This window comes from Pangasianodon hypophthalmus, chromosome 29 (assembly GCF_027358585.1).
Source record: "Pangasianodon hypophthalmus isolate fPanHyp1 chromosome 29, fPanHyp1.pri, whole genome shotgun sequence".
Taxonomy (NCBI): Eukaryota; Metazoa; Chordata; class Actinopteri; order Siluriformes; family Pangasiidae; genus Pangasianodon; species Pangasianodon hypophthalmus.
In genome coordinates, this window is record NC_069738.1 from 1,806,726 (window position 1) to 1,831,725 (window position 25,000).

Sequence of the window (25,000 nt, forward strand, 5' to 3'; positions counted from 1 at the left end):
ATTAATAATAATAATTTAAAAAAAACACCAAACATTTAAATTGTAACCGTTACAGCTAGGTGGCTAACTCACTAGCTAGCACCTTACTCGGTGACCTTTAATAGCTAAACAACACCGGAAATAGAATTATTAAACTAATATATATATCTCTCACCCACAGAAACAATCATATTTTAATCACTTTAACAGAAATGCTTACGTTTAAGGACGTTTATAAAACGTTTTGTCCTTTATTTCAAAGCGGAGCTGCTAACTCGCCTCGGCTCCGGCACCGGAAGACCAATACCACGTGACCACCCGCTTTTTTTTTTTTTAACCCCAGCAACAGAGAAACTACTTCCGGAGGTCAAAAGTATATATTTTTAAACTGAAAAATTTACTCATATTATAATTAAACTAAACATGTTGAAAAAGTAAAAATCAATAATGCAATGTGTTGTGTTTTTGTTTTGTATTACAACAACAACAACAACAAAATATGCAAATAAGCCAGTGTGTCGTTAACCCGTCACTTATTTGCATATGATTTGCATATCAAACAGCAATTTTATCAACACAATTCTTCATTACATTTTTACATCACACTCCTTTAAAATAGTGTCTTTTTATCTAATTTTATATATATAAAAAACACTATTCACACGTGTGACAGTTTCATTGATAAAATGTCACTTAAAAAATATTAATAAAATCCAGAAAGTCACAGATATAAACACTTAAGCTTATGTGCTCGTGCATGTGGGAGTTATCAGGATAAGAACAGTTTTTATGGGCTAAAAGTAGCAATCTGTGAACACTGAACACAGACAAAAGACCCTGCGAGATTATTAATGTGCTCTAAAAAAGTAATAATAATAATAATAATAATAATAATAATAATAATAATAAACATTGTATGCAGTGAAAAAGGTGACATAGTGAGAGATATTTCAAACACAGTACAAAGAGAGTCAGAGTCTGATATCAGTTTATCCATCAGTCAGAGTCTGATATCAGTCTGTAGATCAGTCAGAGTCTGATATCAGTCTATCCTTCAGTCAGAGTCTGATATCAGTCTATCCATCAGTCAGAGTCTGATATCAGTCTATCCATCAGTCAGAGTCTGATATCAGTCTATCCATCAGCCAGAGTCTGATATCAGTCTGTAGATCAGTCAGAGTCTGATATCGGTCTATCCATCAGTCAGAGTCTGATATCGGTCTATCCATCGGTCAGAGTCTGATATCAGTCTGTAGATCAGTCAGAGTCTGATATCAGTCTATCCATCGGTCAGAGTCTGATATCGGTCTATCCGTCAGTCAGAGTCTGATATCAGTCTATCCATCAGTCAGAGTCTGATATCGGTCTATCCATCAGTCAGAGTCTGATATCGGTCTATCCATCAGTCGGAGTCTGATATCAGTCTGTAGATCAGTCGGAGTCTGATATCAGTCTATCCTTCAGTCAGAGTCTGATATCAGTCTGTAGATCAGTCGGAGTCTGATATCAGTCTATCCATCAGTCAGAGTCTGATATCAGTCTAAAGCCAATATCTGGTGTGGAAATACAGGACCTCAGTAGTCTCAGGTCCAGTGTGTGCAGTTTTATAAGGAAATGAGTTGGAAAGTTTTATGCAGAAGAATTATGTTGGAGAATCTGCCGCAGTTCTTCTAGCGCCTCACTTCTGTTTTTTTGCAGGTTAAACCCAACGGACTTCATTATGTTTTTTGTCTAAAATGTGTTTTATTACTTAAAAGGTGTTTTCTTTACTAACAAACAAACTATTATTATAACTATAATTGTTTTTGTTGTTGGAAAAGTAATATTTCAGAATCTACTATGAATCAATAATGCAGAAGTCCTCAACCTAGAAGACCCCATTAGTGTATCTAAGACTTTTGTACAGTAATGTATATGTGTGTGAGGTAATCAGTAGCTCCTCATGTGGCTACGTTGCTGATTTGGACTGTAAAGAATGGGGAGGTGAAGACACGGGGCAGTGCTGGACTCCGCCCGTACGGGGAGGTGGGGAATTAAATTCTGTAATTAAAGTCACTCGGTCCGTGTTACAGCCTTCGTCCTGTTCATCTTCTCCAACAAAACCTGTATTCGCTTCAGCACACGGCTCGAATCTGACATTCTGCTCTGAGGTGAGTGAAAATTATGTATATATGGATAGATATATAATATATATTCGATATTATATCCTAATTATAGAAGTGCATCAAGATCCAAATGTATAAAACTGGAGAAATTTCAACTTAAGATCATCTTGTGAAATTTGGTTTAACATTAATATTTTAAAAATGACCCCAAATTATCCCACAGTGCTGCTGAGATCTGGATTCTGATTGGTCAGAAAGTGTAGATTCATTTTTATAGTACCAGCTCTTTCACAGTAACTTATACAGCAGACGCTCGAATGAAACAGATTAAAAAACCTGTGTAATCACAGATATGGTGAAGTTTCCTGTAAGGAGACAAAATATTTTACAAACATTTTACATTTGTAGTAAAAGTTTTGGATACTCTTTGAGCATTATCTACTTTAAAATGCCAAACGTGTTTGCTTTTCTTTGAGCAATGAATGTTTTATTGATGTTAAATAATAATAAAATCTCATATAAATCTTTAATTGATTCTTAAGTGTAGATTGTGCAGCTGTGTAATAGATTTTTGGTTGATATTGTGTCTAAAAATTTGTTTAGGTGTTGCTAAGGATACAATATAATTAATGCTAATTATCATTGTCGTAAATTAATGAGCATCATTACAAGAATTATATCATACTCGATCAGACAAAATGATATTAAATAAAGCACTGGGGCTGTGTTTCCGTGACGACCAGATACACAAACACTGTACGAGGCTAATTAGTACAGTTGGAAACAGAAGTTTCTCTCAGACACTGAGAAAAATTCCCCGTAAAGCCCCTGTGTTGCGTTGGAATTTCACTGAAACATGAGGAGTCGCTGATTGAGTAAATGAAGTAATGAACTTATTGAATTTTGGCCTAAACAATGAAGCGCTGCAGATCATGTGAACTGTGAAGAGATCATTCAGTCGTGACTTATAACCGAGTCACATGTTCCTCAGTATGCCTACAAAAAAACACACTCATGTTAGTGCGGGGCAAAATAAGTAGGACAAAATACAAATTAAAAACATGAATGAGAATGAATAGATGTAATAAACTAAGGAGGCATAAAAGGACAAAATAATGGTAAAATAATCATAAAAATAAATGAATAAAGAACAGAAAAAAAGGCAGAACAAAACCAAACATCTCAGGAAACATAAGCAGGAGTAAATGTACAATAACGTGGAATTAAGATGAACATAAAATTGCAAAATTTTCAATATATATATATATATATATATATATATATATATATATATATATATATATTCTGCACTCATCTGTTGAATACATGCTCATTAACTAATTTCTAGATTTCTTGTTAGGTGATAATTTACACTTATAACCTGGTTTGGGAAGTGATCAAAGAAATATGGCCCTTGGTTCTCTTGTCCTCAGGATGGCGCTACTCGATTATCCCGTTCCCGACTTAGACGTCACGTTGAAAGAAGCGAGCCGGGTGCTTCAGCTCGTTCTGAGTCCAGAGGAGTACGTCCACTATAAAAGTGCTCTTTCTCAGCAAACAGAAGCCCTCAAGGATGTGCACAAGCAGCTGAAATCCAGCAGCTCCTGCCACGAGAACTGGGTGACTGATCTATTCAAACAGCGCCTTCTGTCCTGTTTCGACCCTCTGCCGACCTCCACAGCGATTCCCTCAGTGGTGCCTCCATCTAAAGCCAAGGGGGAGTGTGTACAGCTTGAGAGGGCTACCACTCTGCTGTGGGCTGTAGCCAAGCTGTACAGTGAGCCCGGGCTTGTCGAGGGCGATGTACCTACAGAGCGCACGCAACAGTCAGAGGTGTTTGCTGCCAGTCGTTTACCAGGCAAACATCAGGATCAGATAAAGGTAAGGATGTGCTGTCTAAAGCGCTATTCAGACAGGATTCGTTTTAAACAGTTTTTAACAATCTAATCATTTATTTACTGGACTATCTCTGGGATTTAGTCCTGCCTGATATTTTCCTTTCTATAAAATGAGCAGTAACTTAGGAGAAATAACTCTGAGTAATATACATCCCATCTGAACTGATATGTTGGTATTTGTTGCACATTAGAAAAGAGCTTTCGTGCTTCTTCTTCAGTATATTTTTATATTTGTTATAAAAATATAACAAAATATAGACAAAGTTTAAAAGGACGTGTCAGAAAAGCGATGCTTATGGGGTTTTAGGTAACTTACTGAGTTCCTCACACAGGTACAGCCTACAGACATGTTATGGTCATGTGACCTACATGGCCACACCTCTTACAACAAGCACATTTAATAAAGATTAAAACAATCAGTTTGTATTAAATTGAGGTGTGTTAGTGTGTGAAGACAGTCGTCTCTATGATTTATACAGAGATCACTTTTTTTGTGAATTTGATCAGTTACTCATCCAACATTACTGTACATATGAATATACTTCCATCAGAACAGTTCATCTATTATCTATTTTATTCTCAGGTGTATCCAGAAAGCCTCCATGCCATTGTGATCTGCCAAGGAGGTGTATTTCCAATTCAGATTATTCAGAGCTGTAGTGAAGCAGGCAAGGTCACACCTGTGCCTCTTCTTAACCTCTACACCCAGCTAGCCCATATTATGCATCTTCCAACTGCATCAGCTGTTCATGATCCTTCCACAATTTGTGGGTTTTCTGCTCTTCATCGCCAAGCATGGTGCGCTATCAGGGAGAAGATCCTGAAAGCTGGTGGTGAAGCAGCAAGATCACTTGGAGTGATGGAGAGTGCCATTCTGGCTCTGTCGCTGGAAGATTGCTCTGCACCAGTAGATCTGGCAAATACCCTCAATGTGGTCCGCTTGGGAGGAGGGAACAGCCAGTGTCTGAGGTACTATGACAAGGTATGTGATGCTTTTGGAAAATAACCAGGATGTGAGTGTGGTGTGGCCTAAGATAGATATCTTCTTAATTTTCTAAAGCTGGTTTTAGACTGTGTGATTTCAGCACTAATGTAAGATTATTACTCTTCATACTAGATGATCTCATTAAAATCCTGGCTGAAGTCTATAGCAGACTGTGATAATGTGTTCTCCAAGTCAGATTATATGATGAGGATTCTCTAACCATAAGAAAATTACTCTCTAAAATAGATCTGTCCATTTTGGGACAGACACAGGACACTTTCCTTGTCTCATCCTTAACATCAAATACAATCAAAAGTATGTGGACACCTGATCATCACACCCATATTTTGGCCTTTCCCAAATTGTTTCCACAAAGGTGGAAGCGCACAGTTGTATAGAATGTCTTTGTATGCTGTAGCATTACAATTTCCCTTCACTGGAACTAAAAGGCCCAAACCTGTTCCAGCATGACAATGCCCCTCGCACAAAGTAATGTCCATAAAGACCTGGTTTGTCAGGGTTAAAGAATGGGTTCAAGGGCTTGAATGTCCTGCACAGAGCCCTTAACACCTTTGACTACCTTTGGGATGAATTGAGAAACAGGCTGTGAAACAACTATGAACCAGGCCTTCTCACCCCCACAACAGTTCCTGACCTCATTAATGTTCTTTTGGCTGAATGGGCATAAATCCTAACAACCATGTTCCAAAATCTAATGGAAAGCCTTCCCAGAAGAGTGGATTATAGCAATTATAGCAGTAAAAAGGAACCAATTCTATATTAATGCCCACGGTTTTGGAATTGGATGTTCAACAAGCACACAGGGTGTGATGGTCAGGTGTCCACACTTTTGGCAATATAGTGTATTTCATTGTAGCAAGGATATATTTGTTCATTCAAAACTAACTTTGCTTCATTAAAAGGTACATGTGCTTTGAAATTGATGCAATTATTGACATAATTTCTCTACAGGTAGTAAATATGGTGGTGTTCAAAGATGGTGTAACTGGCATGCTGTTTGAACACAGTGCCCTGGATGGCATGGTGGCTGGCCTTGTGGTTGGACGTGTATGGAAATTTTCAGAGTCTCTAACTATAGAGCATATAGAAGGATCAGATCATACAGTTTCCCACCCAAAACCTCTTCAGTTCCCACTAGGGGGTATTAAAATGCTGAGTCAACCTCTTTATCCGCTTTCAGAAGCAAGTAATCCTATCGTTACCTTTGAAGTTTCATCTTACCCAGATGTTTTCACCACTCTAAGGGGTCACAGAGGTTTATATGATGCATGGATCAATTTTGCATTGCAGCTCTCTCTAAGGCAAACTCTTGGAGAATCAGCTGATAGATACATCATGGTGACTCCTACTCATATGCGTCACTACAAACATGGTCGTTGCGATCCCACATATTCAGTCACAATGCTGTCTCGTCAGCTAGTTACTGCCCTGGGGTCCTGCATCGGGCCAGACGATGTCCCTCGCCATACCATGGAGCTCTTTCAACAGTTCCACTTAGCATTCATGGAGCACAAAAAACATATCAAAGCCACCAAAAGCGGTAGTGGTGTAGGGCCTCATTTAGCTGTCTTGCGCAATGGTATTTCTCAAGACAACCCGCTTAAGAAATTTCTAGATCTTTTTGGATGCCCCTCCATCTACTTGACTGGATCAGATCTGATGGAAGGTGTTGAATGTGCTGTTGGCAATGTCTATGCAACTGACCAGCTAGCTGTTACCTACCTCGGCAAGAAGGACAAGGTCCGTCTTGTCCTGAATGCAAAAGGAACATTTGCCAGCATCTTAGGAAACCTCAAACAGTGTCTTGAGCTAAACATAAAGTTGGTGATGCTTCTGGCAGTAAAGTATGCAATTGCTGGGCAGATGGGAGCCATTGAATGCCTTCTGGGAACAGAGAGAGAAACAAATGGTATTGCACCAGATGATTTCACAAATGGATGGAATAAAGTGGTGGACAAACAATCCCCAGACTCTACTCTCACAGGAAAGCCAGATTTCACCCTGGTGATTCATGGTGGAGCAGGGGAGGAAATGATGTTGAGCAATAAGGTGGTTGGGGTTATTGAATTTGCCCTTCACACAGCGCTTACACTGGGAGCACGAGTGCTAAGCCGTGGAGGCAGCAGTCTGGATGCAGTGCAGCGAAGTGTTGCTGCTTTAGAAGACTGTTTCTTATTTAATGCAGGTAAGGGCTCTGTGTACAACCAAAATGGCCAGCATGAGATGGAGGCTACTATTGTGGATGGACACAAAAAGAACTCTGGATCAGTGGCTTGCTTGCACAATGTAAAGAACCCAGTGAAAGCAGCCCGTCATGTCATGGATAAGAGTGACCACGCACTACTAACAGGAGATGGAGCTCAGGAGTTTTTGAAGGGTCTCTCAGAAAAAGAAAAGCCAGTGAAAACAGACTACTTTCACACTGATATCAGATACAAGGAACTTGCAAAGAAACTAAGTGGAAATACAAACAACCATCCTCAAACTGTAGGTGCAGTTGCTCTGGATTGTTGGGGTAAACTAGCAGCAGCCACATCCACAGGGGGGTTAGTAGGCAAGTGGAAAGGTAGAGTTGGAGACACAGCGATTGTTGGGGCTGGAATATATGCTGATGATAAAGTAGCTGTGACATGCTCCGGTGATGGTGACGCCTTCTTACGTCAGACAGTTGCTCATAAAGTAGCTAGTCTCTACAACCTCAAAGGGTACAATCTAAGACAAGCCTGTCGAGAAGTGATTTATGAGGTTCTGGATGCAAAATGTGCGGGAATCATTGCTGTTGATCACAAAGGTGAAGCTGTAGTTGAAACAAATGCTGGAGCAATGTTTGTTGCATCAATGAAAAATGGTGTTGCTCGAGCCGAAGTCTTCAGACCCATGACAAATTTTGCAAATGTGATTTGGGAAACTGATGAACTAGTAGCTTATTTGCATTCTGAACCATGGACCCCAGGAACAACCATTCTCACTCGAAAGGCCTTAAATGGACCAAACAGCATTTTTCAGTTAACTGTGCCTGACTATGTGGCAATGTTATTAGGTGCACAAACAGTTGCTAACTTGCTTTGTGAAAAACTAGGAGTGTACCGCTGTGCCCTTGTGCTTAGACCCCAACCAGACAAACCTGCTCTTATCAAAATCCTACCTCTTTATGGCCTAGAACCCAACTGGAAGCCTTATCTTGCCAGGGAAGTGGAATTCCACATACATGACCCTGGCTATTGCAGTTCAAAGAGTGGTCCACGTTGTGAGGATGCATTCCTTGACCAAGTCCAGGCAAAGATCAGGGCTCAGCTCCCAACACCCAATGCTCCATCTCACTATGATTTCCATGGAGATCCATCTCACAGTGGACTTTTTTCACGCATTGTGAGAGGCGAGGAGAAACACTGGCGTGTGTGGGAAGACAATCAACATGTAGCCTTTCTTACCCCATTCCCTAATACACCTGGCCTTACTGTTCTGGTGCCAAGACGACCAATATCAAGTGACATCTTCCATCTAGATAAGAATGACTACACTGCCCTCATCTTGGCCGCACGGAAAGTAGCTCAACTTCTGGAAGAGGGACTGCGTGCAAGAGGCGTGGCCCTCATATTTGAGGGTTTGGAAATCAACTATGCCCATGCCAAGTTAATTCCAGTTGTCACAAATCCAGGTGAAATGCCTCCTGCTGTGCCTCCTCAGTTCTGCCCAAACTATCCTGGATATGTAACATCTGTAGATGGTCCTCCAGCAAGTGCAGATGCTCTTAAAGAGATCCACACCAAAATCATAAAGACAACTCCACCTTGCACTTGGGAAAAACCTCAAAGCCACTCCATATTAGCCATCAAAAGCCAATGGTACCGCAATCTCTTTCAGATCCAAAATACTCTATTCCACAGTACAGTCGATTACTTCAGTAACAAATGCAAGTACTCATATGCTCTGACACCAATCACAACTGACACCATTTCTTCACCAATGGGCCTAGGTTCTGACTCTGAGCCTGTTTTTGTCAATATGCTAGGCCAAGATGTGTACTTGGCTGACTCCATGCAATTTGTGCTAGAATACTTCTTACGATTTCAGGAGGGGCTTCCAGGGACATACTATGTCTCCCCCAGTTTTCGAGGTGAGGACCCTGACGCTACACATCTGAATCAGTTCTACCATGTTGAGTGTGAGCTGCTTGGTGACATGGATACTGCTATAAGCATAGCAGAAGGCTATGTGGTCCACTTGACTCAGGCAATGTTAAAAAATCACTCAAAGATCATCCAAAGTGCAGCAGGAACACTGTCTCATGCACAGGACCTGATGAAGAGGATGGAGAAACCGCTCCCAAGAGTGACTCTGGAGCAAGCCGTTCCAATGATGCCATCCTCTGACTGTATTGAATGGGTACAAGAGGGGCAGCCTCAGTTTGGTAGAAAGCTTACTCGCAAAGGAGAAACGGTCTTGATTGAAAAGTTTGGCGGCGCTGTTTGGTTGGCAGAAATGGATCACCTCAGCGTGCCCTTCTACCAAGCTTACGTTGAAGGTTCTAGTGAAACCAAAGCAAAAGCAGCTGATTTGCTCTTGGGGTTAGGGGAGACAGTAGGGCTCGGAGAACGACACTCCACACCTGAGATGGTACGAGAAGCCCTACGACACCATGCTGTGCCAGAGGAATCATACAAATGGTACATCAACATGAGGAAGGTCTTGCCTTTGTCTACAAGTGGCTGGGGTATGGGTACAGAAAGATACCTGTGTTGGCTGCTACAGCACAATGATGTTAGAGACATGCAAATCATCCCCAGAATGAAAGCCAAGAAATACCTGCCTTAAACAAAAATATATTATTCAAAGAACTGTAAACACTGCATTTTAATATCCAGTCTTGAGTATTTGAAGTTAAAAAGAAATACACTCCCCTTGGATTTTAGTTGTTTTGAAAAGCAATGACATTTCATTTTATTAACTTTACTTGATCCAGTACAGTAGAACAGTAAGATTCCACATATTAACATAAGTTGTTTTTTTAATGACCACATATATAAAATTAGAGCTTTAAATCTTGCAATGTCTTCTTGTATACCTTTCACTTATAGTGCAGTGATAAAATAAATGTTAGCTTGCTATAAACATATGTATCTCAGCTTGTATACCTGATCATTAAGTAAATCTAAAGCAGGTCAACATGGGCTTTTCATATGCAGCCTGTGACTTCATCAGTTAATTAGATAATTTCATTCCATGGCAACTTTATCTTTTCTGAATTGTGGAAAATATGAATAAAACTCTTATGTAACCATAAAACTATCTCTGTTTTCTGTGAGCTGTTTCATCTGAAATGGAAAGTTGAGGTGAGAGAATTAAACTGTTGGTGCAAAGTCATGAGTTTTTCAAAGGGAGTAACAGTCAGTAATCATTTTCATTATCTGTTGGTCACCATTAGTGAAGAGAGACTCTTTTTGTTCAGTTTCCATAAGATCCCAGTCCTGATGCAGATCTCTAACACAATTTAATAATGGCAAGAAAATAAAAAGCAATAAAACACCAACATATCACACTTCATCAATTACTCAGATCTAAATATAAAGATAACGCACACATTATACTAAAAGGGTCACAAGGGTTTAATCATGTTCTCATGACTGGGACACACACAAATAAAACAAAAATGGCTCCTCAACCTCGTGATGATGTGACAGTTCCAAATTCATCTCAATATAGCTACGATTCACAGCAGGATGGAAAGAAAACAATTTTCACAATGGATTTTTTTTTTTTTAAAAAAAGGTTTTACATGTTTTAAATGATGGGATCTTCTGGGAGTACAGAGACCTGCTGCAGTTTCATTCCAAGAGAAATCAAATTATGAGTTATAAGGATGTGGATGGAAATCTTGCTTTAAGTCAAATCAGTTGAACGCTAGAACGCAAATATATCCATTAGTAAAACTAGAGTTGTAACAAAGCATCGTGATGCAAAAATGTGATGATATGCATCGTTAAAATGTGCGATCCAAATCAGCATTCTATTAATTATGCATCTAACACAGTTGCACTGTTGGAACAACAGAGGAACTCAGGCATTTTAGCCGACTTTGGAGCTCTATTTTCGGTTAAAATGACGCCTCAGGCTCTGCTATGGAGCTCATTATTTAATTGATTATTTCAACTGATCATTTCCCCAGATTAGAGACTTTGTTTATTCAATTAAATTTGTGGGAAAATTTATAAATTTATTTATTTGTAAGACATGGCGGACCTGTAGTAAATTTTGTTTGCAATATTAAACCTATATATATTAATTTTTGATTTATTTAGTTTTATACAGACAAAAATTGCTTTGCAAAAAAACATTTTTTTTGCATTGTTTATGATTCAGAAATAAAAAAGGAGTCTTTTCAGTTTTCATCAATTTTCTTCATTCAAATTTTGTTCAAAATATTCTGATAATTGATTTAAATAGAATCATAACCAGAGTGTATCGTTAAACCCCTAGTAAAAACAACTGGACACCCTGTTAAAAGACCCTGCTTTTGTTTAGAAATAAATAAATAAATAAATAAAAATACAGTACCATAAAGATCTCTAATGCTGTATTTCAGTGCGAATAATAAATGAGACCCATTCCAAAACATTCTGCTTGACATGTGAAATATATTATACTAAATCCTCTTTTTAAACATAAACACAGTCCCTTATGATTTTTGTGGACATACGGCTTTTTATTCCTTTTTTTTTTTTAATTTACTTGTTATTTAAATGTCATATGTTTGTGAAGACAAATTATGTTGTCAAAAATCCTTTTTCACTGCAATCTGCATTTATGTCAATGGTCTTGCTCCTGTTTTTTATTTAACATTAATATTTTTGTCTGTATATTTTAACTGTGTGGACGTGCTTTTTTGTAGCTTTTCATTTTACAGCAAATGATTAATTAGAATCAGACTCAGAATCAGAATGAGCTTTATTGTCAAGTGTGCTGACTTTTGCACAGTACTGTATATATATATATATATATATATATATATATATATATATAAACTCAGGTAATAGAATAAATAGGAGTGAATTTATAATTGTACTAAGAGGTTAACAGTTAACTCTTCATGGCCTGTGGGAAAAAGCTACTCTTGTGTTGGGATGTTCTGGTGCTCTGTAGCGCCGGCCAGAGAGCAGCAGGTCAGAGAGGTTATAGTCAGGGTGAGTCAAGAGTCGTTTATTTGTCATTTGCACAGTTGCACTGGGTACACCGGGCATTGACATGCTTTTGACGAGGCTCAGATTTAGACATTGTCAGTACAAAGACTTATTAGACATGAACAAACACATATTTGTGTTTGTGGTTGAGATGATGCAGTAATGTATTAACAGTGGTGTACAACGGCAGAGTAAAAGTGACATGTGCTGTTAAATAAGGTGGTTAAGATGTTGGACTACTGATCGGAAGGTCGTGAGTTCAGATCCCAGACTTGCCAAGCTGCCACTGCAGCGCCCTTCAGCAAGGCCCTTTACCCTCAACGTCTCAGATGTAGAAATGAGATAAATGTAAGTCGCTCTGGATGAGGTCTGAAGTCTGCTAAATGACATCAGTGTAAATGCAGTGGGGTCTGAAATGATTTTTCCTGTCTGTTTCACTACAGTTCCTGGAGGGAGGGAGGGCAGAGGAGCACCAGTAATCCTCTCAGCTGTCTGCTGTAGTCTTCTTATGTCCGACTGGGTATCTGAACCAAACCAGACAGTGATTAAATGAAGCGAATTAATTGGTATATTAATTAGTTTATTAATTGGTTTATTAATTGGTGCATTAATTTGTTTATTAATTGGCCCATTAATTGGTTCATTAATTGGTCCATTAATTGGTTTGTTAATTGGTTTCAGTGTGGTGGTGTAGTGTTAAAATGTTTTGCTTGGGCTTGATAATGGATTCAGTTAGAAAAAAAGTTCAAAAGAACCGATTCGTTCAGTTAAAAGAGTTGAGATGAACCGACTCTTTTGTGAATCAGTCGTTCAGAGGAGCTGAGTGTCATGGCCGGTCAGGTGAAGGCTCTGGTCGGTGCTAAGTGGTTAGCCGAGGCGGTGAAGAACAAGCGCGTGGGACCGAGTTTGCGGGTTCTGGACGCGTCATGGTACCTACCGAAACTAAACCGCAATGCGCGTGAGGAGTTCACGCAGCGTCACATCCCGGGCGCGTCGTTCTTCGACATTGACGAGTGCTGCGACAAGTCGTCCCCGTTTGATCACATGCTGCCCGGGGAGAACGAGTTCGCCGACTACGTGGGAAATCTGGGCGTCGGGAACGACACGCACGTGGTCGTGTACGACTGCAGCGACTTCGGCTCGTTCGCGGCGCCGCGCGTGTGGTGGATGTTCCGCTTCTTCGGGCACCGCTCCGTGTCCGTGCTGAACGGCGGCATGAAGACCTGGCTGCGCGAGGGCCACCCGGTCACCGACCTGCACAGCACACCGGAGCGCGCGCACTTCAGGGCCCAGGGGAACCCCGCGTGGATCAGAACCTACGAAGACGTCCTGCAGAACCTCACCGACCGGAAGTTCCAACTCGTAGACGCGAGAGTGGAGGGACGCTTCCGGGGGCTCGAGCCTGAACCGCGCGAAGGTAAATACTGTAGTTTTAATAACTGCATCAGTCTAACAGTGAAGTTTCACTGTATCACACATGCAGGTTCATCCCCAGGGTTCTCTTATCAGATACAGGTGATGGATAGATAGATAGATGGATAGATAGATAGATGGATAGATAAGCTTTAGATAGACAGACAGACTGATGGATAGATAGATCGATGATATGATCTTTATATAGATAGATAGATGGATGGATGGATGGATGGATAGATAGATGATCTTTAGATAGATGGACAGACCAATGGATGGATAGACGGATCGATAGATAGATCTTTAGATAGACAGACAGACTGATAGATGGATGGATAGGTAAATAGATGATGTGATCTTTAGATAGATGGACAGACCTATAGATAGATAGATGATCTTTAGATAGATGGATAGACTGGTAGATAGATAGATAGATAGATAGATGATCTTTAGATAGATGGACAGACCAATGGATGGATGGATAGATAGATAGATGATATGATCTTTACATAGATGTACAGACTGATAGATATATAGATAGATAGATAGATAGATAGATAGATAGGTGGATGGATGGATGGATAGATAGATAGATAGATAGATAGATGATCTTTAGATAGATGGACAGACTGGTAGATAGATAGATAGATAGATAGATAGATGATCTTTAGATAGATGGACAGACCAATGGATGGATGGATAGATAGATAGATGATATGATCTTTACATAGATGTACAGACTGATAGATATATAGATAGGTGGATGGATAGATAGATAGATAGATAGATAGATAGATAGATGATCTTTAGATAGATGGACAGACCGATAGATAGATAGATAGATAGATAGATAGATAGATAGATAGATAGATAGATAGATGATCTTTAGATAGATGGACAGACCGATGGATGGATGGATAGATAGATAGATAGATAGATAGATAGATAGATAGATAGATAGAGCTTTAGATAGACAGACAGACTGATGGATGGATAGATGGATGGATGGATAGATAAACAGATGGTGTAGAGAGGGAAAGACTGTAGCTATACTCTGAGTGAGAACAGACGCTGTTTCTCTGACATTCAGCAACATTACACGTAATTATAAAGGGCTCTTCAGTAGATAAAACTGTAACCCAGCACCCTGTCATTGATTATTTTCCGATAACAGCATGACACAGAGTGGAGTGTGAGTAACAGAAGTGATGATGATGGTCAGTTTTAACGCCATCTCCATGTAGAGCTCCTCGAATTGAGATCTCCTCCAATTAAATGTAAAAAAAAAAAAGCAGATCATCTCTTTCAAAATGAGAAGAAGTTTTGAGGAAACGTAGAGCAGCAAAGACAGAGCACTGAGAAGACTGAAGGCACCACCTTTACCTCCGCCCTGCAAAATATCTGTACCTGTATTATTTCATAAAATAACCCCCATCTCTCTCTCTCTCTGTCTCTCTCTCTCTCTCTGTTTTTCTCTCTCTCTCTCTGTCTCTCTCTCTCTCTGTTTTCTCTCTCTCTCTCTCTCTCTGTCTCTCTCTTTTTGTTTTTCTCTCTCTCAGTTCAGTTCAGTTCATCAGTACTTTATTGGCATGAATGTTATAAATCACATTGTTGCCAAAGCAAATAGTGCAAGTAGATTAAACCAAAATTCATACCAAAAAAACCCACATATATATATATATATATATATATTTAAACATTACAAACATTATAAACAGGAACAGTAATATATATATATATATATATATATATACTGACTGTATTGAATGGGTACAAGAGGGGCAGCCTCAGTTTGGTAGAAAGCTTACTCGCAAAGGAGAAACGGTCTTGATTGAAAAGTTTGGCGGCGCTGTTTGGTTGACAGAAATGGATCACCTCAGCGTGCCCTTCTACCAAGCTTACGTTGAAGGTTCTAGTGAAACCAAAGCAAAAGCAGCTGATTTGCTCTTGGGGTTAGGGGAGACAGTAGGGCTCGGAGAACGACACTCCACACCTGAGATGGTACGAGAAGCCCTACGACACCATGCTGTGCCAGAGGAATCATACAAATGGTACATCAACATGAGGAAGGTCTTGCCTTTGTCTACAAGTGGCTGGGGTATGGGTACAGAAAGATACCTGTGTTGGCTGCTACAGCACAATGATGTTAGAGACATGCAAATCATCCCCAGAATGAAAGCCAAGAAATACCTGCCTTAAACAAAAATATATTATTCAAAGAACTGTAAACACTGCATTTTAATATCCAGTCTTGAGTATTTGAAGTTAAAAAGAAATACACTCCCCTTGGATTTTAGTTGTTTTGAAAAGCAATGACATTTCATTTTATTAACTTTACTTGATCCAGTACAGTAGAACAGTAAGATTCCACATATTAACATAAGTTGTTTTTTTGTTAATTGGTTTCAGTGTGGTGGTGTAGTGTTAAAATGTTTTGCTTGGGCTTGATAATGGATTCAGTTAGAAAAAGGGTTCAAAAGAACCGACTCGTTCAGTTAAAAGAGTTGAGATGAACCGACTCTTTTGTGAATCAGTCGTTCAGAGGAGCTGAGTGTCATGGCCGGTCAGGTGAAGGCTCTGGTCGGTGCTAAGTGGTTAGCCGAGGCGGTGAAGAACAAGCGCGTGGGACCGAGTTTGCGGGTTCTGGACGCGTCATGGTACCTACCGAAACTAAACCGCAATGCGCGTGAGGAGTTCACGCAGCGTCACATCCCGGGCGCGTCGTTCTTCGACATTGACGAGTGCTGCGACAAGTCGTCCCCGTTTGATCACATGCTGCCCGGGGAGAACGAGTTCGCCGACTACGTGGGAAATCTGGGCGTCGGGAACGACACGCACGTGGTCGTGTACGACTGCAGCGACTTCGGCTCGTTCGCGGCGCCGCGCGTGTGGTGGATGTTCCGCTTCTTCGGGCACCGCTCCGTGTCCGTGCTGAACGGCGGCATGAAGACCTGGCTGCGCGAGGGCCACCCGGTCACCGACCTGCACAGCACACCGGAGCGCGCGCACTTCAGGGCCCAGGGGAACCCCGCGTGGATCAGAACCTACGAAGACGTCCTGCAGAACCTCACCGACCGGAAGTTCCAACTCGTAGACGCGAGAGTGGAGGGACGCTTCCGGGGGCTCGAGCCTGAACCGCGCGAAGGTAAATACTGTAGTTTTAATAACTGCATCAGTCTAACAGTGAAGTTTCACTGTATCACACATGCAGGTTCATCCCCAGGGTTCTCTTATCAGATACAGGTGATAGATAGATAGATAGATGGATAGATAGATGGATAGATAAGCTTTAGATAGACAGACAGACTGATGGGTAGATAGATCGATGATATGATCTTTATATAGATAGATAGATGGATGGATGGATGGATAGATAGATGATCTTTAGATAGATGGACAGACCAATGGATGGATGGATAGATAGATAGATGATATGATCTTTACATTGATGGACAGACTGATAGATATATAGATAGGTGGATGGATAGATAGATAGATAGATAGATGATCTCCATCTCCATGTAGAGCTCCTCGAATTGAGATCTCCTCCAATTAAATGTAAAAAAAAAAAGCAGATCATCTCTTTCAAAATGAGAAGAAGTTTTGAGGAAACGTACAGCAGCGAAGACTGAAGGCACCACCTTTACCTCCGCCCTGCAAAATATCTGTACCTGTATTATTTCATAAAATAACCCCCATCTCTCTCTCTCTCTGTTTTTCTCTCTCTCTCTCTGTCTCTCTCTCTCTCTGTTTTTCTCTCTCTCTCAGTTCAGTTCAGTTCATCAGTACTTTATTGGCATGAATGTTATAAATCACATTGTTGCCAAAGCAAATAGTGCAAGTAGATTAAACCAAAATTCATACCAAAAAAACCCACATATATATATATATATATATATATATATATATATATATATATATATATACATATATATATATTTAAACATTACAAACATTATAAACAGGAACAGTAATATAATATATATATATATATATATATATATATATATATATATATATATATATATATATATATATATAAGCAAACAACAACAATAACAAGAACCCTGACCGGTGAGTGTGTGAACATGGTGTGTGAACATGGTGTGTGAACATGGTGTGGGAACATGGTGTGTGTATTCAGGGTGTGTGCAGGACACTCGGTGTCTCGCTGTCCCTCAGACTCTCACATTCCGATACATACTTTGCAGCGAAGGCTGCAGTATTTCCTTCTCCCAGAATGATTCTCAATTTCTCCTCTTCTGTTAAATTGCAGAAATTTTGAATTTTGTGTGTGATGTTTTTGGTGAAGCAGAGACAGCAGAGAGGTGTTGATATTTTTCACAGTGGAGGAGGAAGTGCAGCTCTGTCTCGACCTCACCGCTCGCACAGTGAGCACACAGTCTCTGTTCTCCTGTGTTCCAGGTTCTCCTGTGTTCCAGGTTCTCCCGTGTGGGCCCTTCTCCACGGCGAGACTGTGCTCACTCAGCCTGTACCTGGTCAGGATGTGTCTCTGCTTTATATCTCTGATGGTCAAGAGACACTCTGCCAGTTCATACTCTCTGCTTAGGGCCGATAGCAGTGTAATCTGGACTGGGTTTGGTTCTGACTGTCCCAGTGCTCCAGATACACTCTTCTCATCTGCTCAGTAATTTGGTTGACTCTGATTAGACTTTGGTGAGCAGAGCTGGTCTGAGACTGCAGTGTGTTAGGGGTTAGTGTGTTAGGGGTTGGTGTGTTAGGGGTTGGTGTGTTAGGGGTTGGTGTGTTAGGGGTTGGTGTGTTAGGGGTTAGTGTGTTAGGGGTTGGTGTGTTAGGGGTTGGTGTGTTAGGGGTTGGTGTGTTAGCGGTTAGTGTGTTAGGGGTTAGTGTGTTAGTGAGTCTCAGGACCAGCTGACAGGCGACTGGTTTTAGCTCTTGGGTTCTCAGAGCTTCATACTGTAGCGTGTTTTCGTTACTTGCTTTAAGATGTTTGCAGAATTTCAGAGCTCTGTTTTGTACAGGTATAATCAGTGGGAATCGGCCTAATTCTGCCCTGCATGCATTGGTTGGTGTTTTTCTTTGAACTTTTAGGAGATTTCTACAGAATTGTGCATGCAGGGACTCTGTGGGGTGTTTCTCCCAGCTCGTGTAGTCGTGTGTACTGAGTGGAGCCCAAACCTCACATCCGTACAGCGCAATAGGAGCAACGACACTGTCAAAGATTTTACACCAGATTCTAATTGGGACGTTTATTTTGTAGAATTTATTCTTGATTGCATAAAGAGCTCTTCGTGCTTTTTCTCTTAGTGCGTTCACTCCCAGATCAAAGCTTCCTGAGGCACTGAGTTTCAGCCCGAGGTAGTGGTAGTGTAGCGAGAGCTCCAGGGCCGTGTTTCCTGCAGTGAAGATGGAAGATGACAGTTTGGGTTTTGGCCCGGGTGAGTGTCAGGGCCCAGTTCTGACAGTACTGCTCCAGCAGGTCCAGGTGCTGCTGTAAGCCTTGTTCAGTGGGAGACAGCAGCAGCAGGTCGTCTGCGTAAAGCAGGAATTTGACTTCGGTATTGTTTAGGGAGAGTCCAGGGGCTGCAGATTGTTCCAGTAACACCGCTAACTCATTGATATAAATATTGAACAGAGTTGGACTCGAGCTGCAGCCCGTCTCACCCCGCGCCCCTGAGTGGCATATTCTGTCCTTTTGTTGCCGAGTTTTATGCTGCATTTATTGTTCAGATAGATAGACTTGATAATGTCGGAGACTTTACCCCCTACACCACTTTTTAAAACTTGATAAAATAATCCAGTGTGCCAAATCGAGTCAAATGCTTTTTTAAAGTCTATAAAACATGCAGATATTTTGGCTTTGTTTTTCTGGTGAGTGTGCTGTTTGATTAGAGTGTGTAGGGTGTAAATGTGGTCAGTAGTGCGATGATTTGGTAAAAAGCCGATCTGACTCTTACTCAGGACACTGTGTTCGGTGAGGAAGGTCTGGATCCGGGCGTTGATGATACAGCAGAAAACCTTCCCCAGATTACTGCTCACACAGACGCCCCGGTAGCTGTTGGGGTCTAATTTATCTCCACTCTTATAAATCGGGGATAAATCAGCCCCCGGTTCCAGACGTCAGGAAAACAGCCAGCGTGGAGAAGCAGGTTGAACAGTTTTAATAACGCTCTCTGCATTTCAGCAGTGCTGTACTTTAGCATTTCTGTCCTGATGCTGTCAGGACCACATGCTTTCCTGCCTTTCAGGTTCCTGAGGGCCTCAGCCAGTTCTTCCTGTGTAATCTGGTAGTCAAGTGGCTTCTGATTATCTTTTATGACTGTTTCTAATTTTTCTAATTTATTTTGGGTTAATTTTTGATCTTTTGTTAGACTATGTGGGGAGATTTCTTGAAAGAGTGATTCAAAATAGGTTTTCCAAATTGTTGGGTCTTCTATGGATGTGTCCTGGGTTTGTTTTGTGTTTAGATTGTTCCATTTCTCCCAGAACTGATTTTGATTAATGGATTCTTCGATTTTCTTTAATGTCTGATGGTAGTGCTGTTGTTTTTTCTTATGAATCATCTGTTTATAGTTCTTGAGTTGCTTTCTTACAGATTCACATTCTTTATCAATCCATTGTTCAGTTCTGGATCTTTGTTTATGGTTTTTGTTTGTGTTACACAGGTTAGCTTTGGTTGCAGATATGTGGTATATTTCATTTATTTGTTTCACTGCTAGGTTTACATTCGTTTGGTTGGGCTGGAACTCAGTTGTTAGAAATTTGTTAATGAGATTAATAACTTCAGCAGAACTCATTGTATTGGAAAGTTCAGACTCACTGTTAGGGGTCCATTTATAGCACTGATCGAGCTTTAGTAGTTTGTAGTTTTTTCTTGTCGTGTTATTTGGCTGCTGAATTCTTTTTAGGAACACATTAATTTGGCAGTGGTCTGATAGAGGCAACTGCGGTCTGACAGTGAACGCACTTATGCAGGAGGGGTCCATGTCAGTAATGGCGTAGTCGACTACACTAGACCCAAGAGCTGAGCAGTAAGTGAACCGACCTAATGAGTCTCCTCGGATCCTACCATTAATCCCGTACAGGCCCAGGCTTCGACAGAGCTGCACTAACTCCTTACCGCTCTTATTTACAACAGGATCTGGGTTGACTCTTTGTTTTGTTGTAGGGGCCAAATAGGGAAGTGTGTTAAATATGTCCTTTTTTCCATGAATATCTGTGGTGTCACTTTCTGAACCTGTCCTGGCGTTGAAGTCTCCACACAGTAGTACATTTCCCTGAGCCTGGAAATGGCAGGTTTCTGTGTGGAGGTTGTGGAAAAAGTCATCAGTGTAGTTTGGGGACTCTGCAGGTGGAGTATAAACTGCACAGATAAATAGGCTTCTGTCATTATTCACTACACCCTGTTTAAGCTGAAGCCAAATGTGTGTGAGCTCTTTCTTTACAACTGAAAGATAGGGTGTGAGATCATCTTTATACCAAATGATGACCCCCCCAAAGTCTCTGCCATGTTTTATATTCCCTCTTTTGAAGGATGGTAGAAGGATTTCTCTGTAGCCTGAGGGACAGAGGGTTTCCGTGTCTGAACGGCACCATGTTTCCAGCAGTATGATGATGTCATGTTTTGCATTTTTGAGGAAATCTGCATTTGAGCTTTTGGTTCCTAAAACTGAAGAATATAAACCCTGAATATTCCAGGAACTTAGAGAGAGTGATTTCATTGTAAAATTAGTTAGTGATAGTAGAGATGAAAGAGAGGAATTTGTATATTTAAGATGTATATAGAATGTCTATGTTTCTGTTTGGAGCAACATTACAAGAACATGAAATATTTAGTGCAATTAAACATATTTACAGAGAATTTGATTTGTATTAGAAATACTAACATGAAAGCACAGCTACAGGATACATACATACATACATACACACATACATACACACACACACACACACACACACGCACGTGCATGCATATGTGCATGTACACATGCATGTACATATAAATAAATATACATATATATTTTCATATTAGGATTGTTTAGTTCAAGTGTTTATGTGAGTATTTTACAGATCAGTTGTAGCAGTTGTCGCACCTCTCCAATTTCTGTGGAGTCTGGATGTGTTTTACCTCGAACTACATCAGCGTACGTGAGATGCTGTAGAGGTAAAAGAGGTGGAGCTTCACTGTACGGTGGCCTCCGCCGCAGGGCATTGCTGAGGAGGGGATCCTGTCTCTGTGCACGTATGGACTCGGTCCTTGCAGGCTGTGCTTTGCTAGGTTGGGATTTGTTGATCATGGCTCTGCTGTGCTGGGCTTTCCTATGGTGTGTGTTGTGAGCTTTCCTATGGTGTGTGTTGTGAGCTTTCCTATGGTGTGTGTTGTGAGCTTTCCTATGGTGTGTGTTGTGGGCTTTCCTATGGTGTGTGTTGTGAGCTTTCCTATGGTGTGTGTTGTGAGCTTTCCTATGGTGTGTGTTGTGAGCTTTCCTATGGTGTGTGTTGTCCCAAGACTTGTGTCCCTTCTGTCTAGGTGGCTGGTGGGGTGTGTGGTCTTTTGGTTCTGTAGACCTGATGAGCTTCTGGTTGTTTGGGTTTCTCCTGAGTGCAGCATCCTTTAGATTTTTGGCAAAGATTCTGATGCCCTCTTGGTGTAGGTGTACATGGTCAATTAGATGTGCATCTGTTATGGTTGGATGCTGTGCAGTGATGGTGTTGGGGATGTTGGAGCACTCCTTGGTGATATTTTCATTGATTATTTTGATGAGATTCCAAGAGTAATCTCTTCTGGGCAAAACCGTTGAAATGGTTATACTGGCTTTTGGGAATTTTTCAGCCATCTTCTTCACAGAGTCTGCTACTCTGTCTCCTTTGGAGCAGAAGGAGCACACTCTTTCTCTCTCTCTCTCTCTCTGTCTCTGTCTCTCTCTCTCTCTGTCTCTCTCTGTGTGTGCGCATGTGCGGAGTGAGTCGGAGGAGCACTGAGCGCAGAGTGTTTGAGTGGTGGTGCAAGGTGCGAGTGTTTATTTTTTATTATTATTTTTTTCTTTCTTTTTCTAATTTCTTTCTTTCTTCTCTTTTTGAGTGCTTTAAGTGGTTTCTTTAATGAGTAGTGAAGTGGGTAAATCGCTGGGCTCTGTGCTCTCAGTGGTTAGACTGGGAGCATGGCGTCTCCAGGTTTGGAGAACTTTAGCCTCTTAACGAGACGGCATGCGGTCAAAACTGATTCAGTTTTTGGAGTTGAAGAATGTAGTTTGGCAGTAGGCACGTTAACTGGTTATGAGAACATTTTGTCAGCCTCAAGGATGAATAGCGCTGTTGTTATTTTCGTTAAGACGGATGAAATGGCAAATCAGCTGGTGGAGACAGGTGTAGAAATCAGTAGCATTTTCACTCAGGTGCTTCCCCTTTCTGCCCCGTCAAAATGGGTAACGCTATCAAATGTGCCTCCCTTTATAAAAAATGAGGTTTTAGGAGAAATGCAATCTCGTTATGGTGAGAATCACTTTACTGACCAGGAAGGTTACCATTAAAAAAAAAAAAAAAAAAAAAAAAAAAATCCTTACCAAGTTAAATGCTCAGTCAGAGCTCAGTGAAAGCAGTCAGAACGGATAAAGGCCAGTGTTTTGTTCTGGGTTTGTCTTCTTTGCTGTTTCTCTTTTCCTACTTATGAGAGGAGTTAATTCTGCCTCATTAAATATTAATGGTGGAAGAGATCGTAGGAAAAGAGCACAGATGTTTGAAATAATGACACAGAAAAGGATTGCTGTTTTATTTTTGCGAGAGACTCACAGTGACTCAGTAAATGCTGTGGATTGGGCAATGGGCTTTGACGGCTTATCAGTTCTGAGTCGTTCTTCAGCTAGTGGTGGTGTTGCCATTTTGTTTTCAGAGAGTTTCATAACTATACATTATAAAGTTGAGGAAATAATTAAAGGTAGGCTGTTAAAAGTCAAAGCTTCTTATGAGGACAGTTTTTCTTTTGTACAGATTTGTGTTCATGTTCCAAACACTGCAGTTGACAGAATGTTATTTTTAAACACTCTGGGCAAAGTGTTAAGTGAGTGTGAGCCAGAAGATTTTTTACTGTTGGGTGTGGATTTTAATTGCACGGAACACGTGTTAGATAGGAATCATATAGAGCCACATATGCAATCAGATAAGAGGTTAGTTCAGTTAATGAAATCCCATGATATTATTGACATTTGGAGAAACTTTCATTACTCACAAAGACAGTATACTTGGGTACATGTGTATGATAATCAGTTATCTTTGGCAAGGTTAGACAGATTTTATGGATTCATGCACCAATTGAATTTTTTTAAAGATTGTTCAGTTATTCCAGTTGGATTTTTGGATCACAGTTTGGAATTTTAATAATATATTGTTATGTGATAAACATTTTAAAGATGTTTTTAAGGCATTTTGGGTTTATGCAAAATCTATAAAGTCTTCTCTTCAAACTTTACAGCAGTGGTGGGAGTTTGTAAAAGTTCAAATTAAACAACTTTGTCAACAAACAAAATATACTCACAACGTCACAAGGGATAAGATTAGATCGGTAAGAAAACTTGATGATTTAGCTAAACTTCAAGAACTCTTGGAAGTGACAAAAAATGAAAGTCATATAGAGTCTTTTAGAAAAAAGAAAGCTTCCTTGACTGAATTGTTAGACGTAACTACACAAGGTGCTATTATCAGATCATGTTTTCACCTTCAGAATTCTTTTTGAATGGACAGAACGGACATATTCACGCACTGCGTTCGGAAACAGGAGTCCTCTTGTTTAATTCTACAGATATTAGAAAGAGAGCTGTCAAATTTTACGAAGATCTCTACAAAAATGAATTGCTGGATACACAAGTTTTGAATAATGTTTTTCTTGAAAATCTGCCGCAGATATCTGAAGAGATTAATAAAGGAATTAGTAAAGCATTGACGATGGAGGAACTAGAAAGGGCCCTTAAGACTACGGAGAATGGGAAAACACCAGGAATCGATGGGATCTCGGTCGAATTTTATAAAACATCTTGGACAGAGAGAAGTCCAGACTTGCTGGCAGTTCTCAGTCAGAGTTTATCTGATGGACAGTTACCAAAAAGCTGCTGTAGAGCAGTTATTACTCTGCTCCCAAAAAAGGGGATTTAAATGAGATCAAGAATTGGAGACCCGACTATAAAATACTATCGAAAGCCTTGGCGAATAGATTGGGAGAAGTTTTAGATCAAATTATTCACCCGGATCAAGCATACTGTGTGCCAGGCAAGAATTAGAAGAATTACTGATAATATTTCTTTTGTAAGAGATGTCTAAGATAATGGCAAGATGTTTTCAGATTTTGGTTTAATTCGATCGATCAAGAAAAGGCTTTTGACAGGGTTGAACACAATTATTTATGGAGTGCTTTCAGCAGCTTTTGGTTTTAGTTCTGACTTTATATCT

General features: G+C 40.4%; 4 protein-coding genes across 4 annotated transcripts in view; 3 read left to right on the top strand and 1 right to left on the bottom strand.

Annotated features, from left to right (window-relative positions):
• Positions 1 to 277, bottom strand: part of LOC128317718 (MIEF1 upstream open reading frame protein-like) — a 5,944-nt gene extending 5,667 nt beyond the window's left edge. Inside the window, exon 1 of the mRNA XM_053231513.1 lies at positions 200 to 277. The gene's annotated coding sequence lies outside the window, so the exon portion shown is untranslated. The remainder of the gene's footprint in view (positions 1 to 199) is intronic.
• A 1,784-nt stretch (positions 278 to 2,061) lies between these two features.
• Positions 2,062 to 10,697, top strand: si:ch211-256m1.8 (uncharacterized). Its single transcript, XM_034301453.2, has 4 exons — positions 2,062 to 2,129; positions 3,518 to 3,965; positions 4,566 to 4,964; positions 5,940 to 10,697. The coding sequence occupies exons 2-4, from the start codon at positions 3,519 to 3,521 to the stop codon at positions 9,801 to 9,803; spliced, it is 4,710 nt and encodes a 1,569-aa protein (XP_034157344.2). The 5' UTR covers positions 2,062 to 2,129; position 3,518; the 3' UTR covers positions 9,804 to 10,697.
• A 2,231-nt stretch (positions 10,698 to 12,928) lies between these two features.
• Positions 12,929 to 13,711, top strand: mpst (mercaptopyruvate sulfurtransferase). The gene has a single exon (XM_053231233.1). It carries the CDS (start codon positions 12,995 to 12,997, stop codon positions 13,694 to 13,696), a length of 702 nt encoding a protein of 233 aa, XP_053087208.1. The 5' UTR covers positions 12,929 to 12,994; the 3' UTR covers positions 13,697 to 13,711.
• Positions 13,712 to 16,035: 2,324 nt separating this feature from the next.
• LOC113524054 (mercaptopyruvate sulfurtransferase) overlaps positions 16,036 to 25,000 on the top strand; it is a 12,354-nt gene continuing 3,389 nt past the window's right edge. Inside the window, 1 exon segment of the mRNA XM_034301767.2 lies at positions 16,036 to 16,724. Within this exon segment, the coding sequence (XP_034157658.2) occupies positions 16,136 to 16,724 (589 nt within the window). The 5' untranslated portion in view covers positions 16,036 to 16,135.

Coding starts and splice junctions, on each gene's coding strand:
- mpst (XM_053231233.1), top strand. CDS start 12,995: ATGGCCGGTCAGGTGAAGGCTCTGGTCGGTGCTAAGTGGTTAGCCGAG.
- si:ch211-256m1.8 (XM_034301453.2), top strand. CDS start 3,519: ATGGCGCTACTCGATTATCCCGTTCCCGACTTAGACGTCACGTTGAAA. Junction 3,966..4,565: donor AACATCAGGATCAGATAAAG/GTAAGGATGTGC, acceptor TTTTATTCTCAG/GTGTATCCAGAAAGCCTCCA. Junction 4,965..5,939: donor GTCTGAGGTACTATGACAAG/GTATGTGATGCT, acceptor ATTTCTCTACAG/GTAGTAAATATGGTGGTGTT.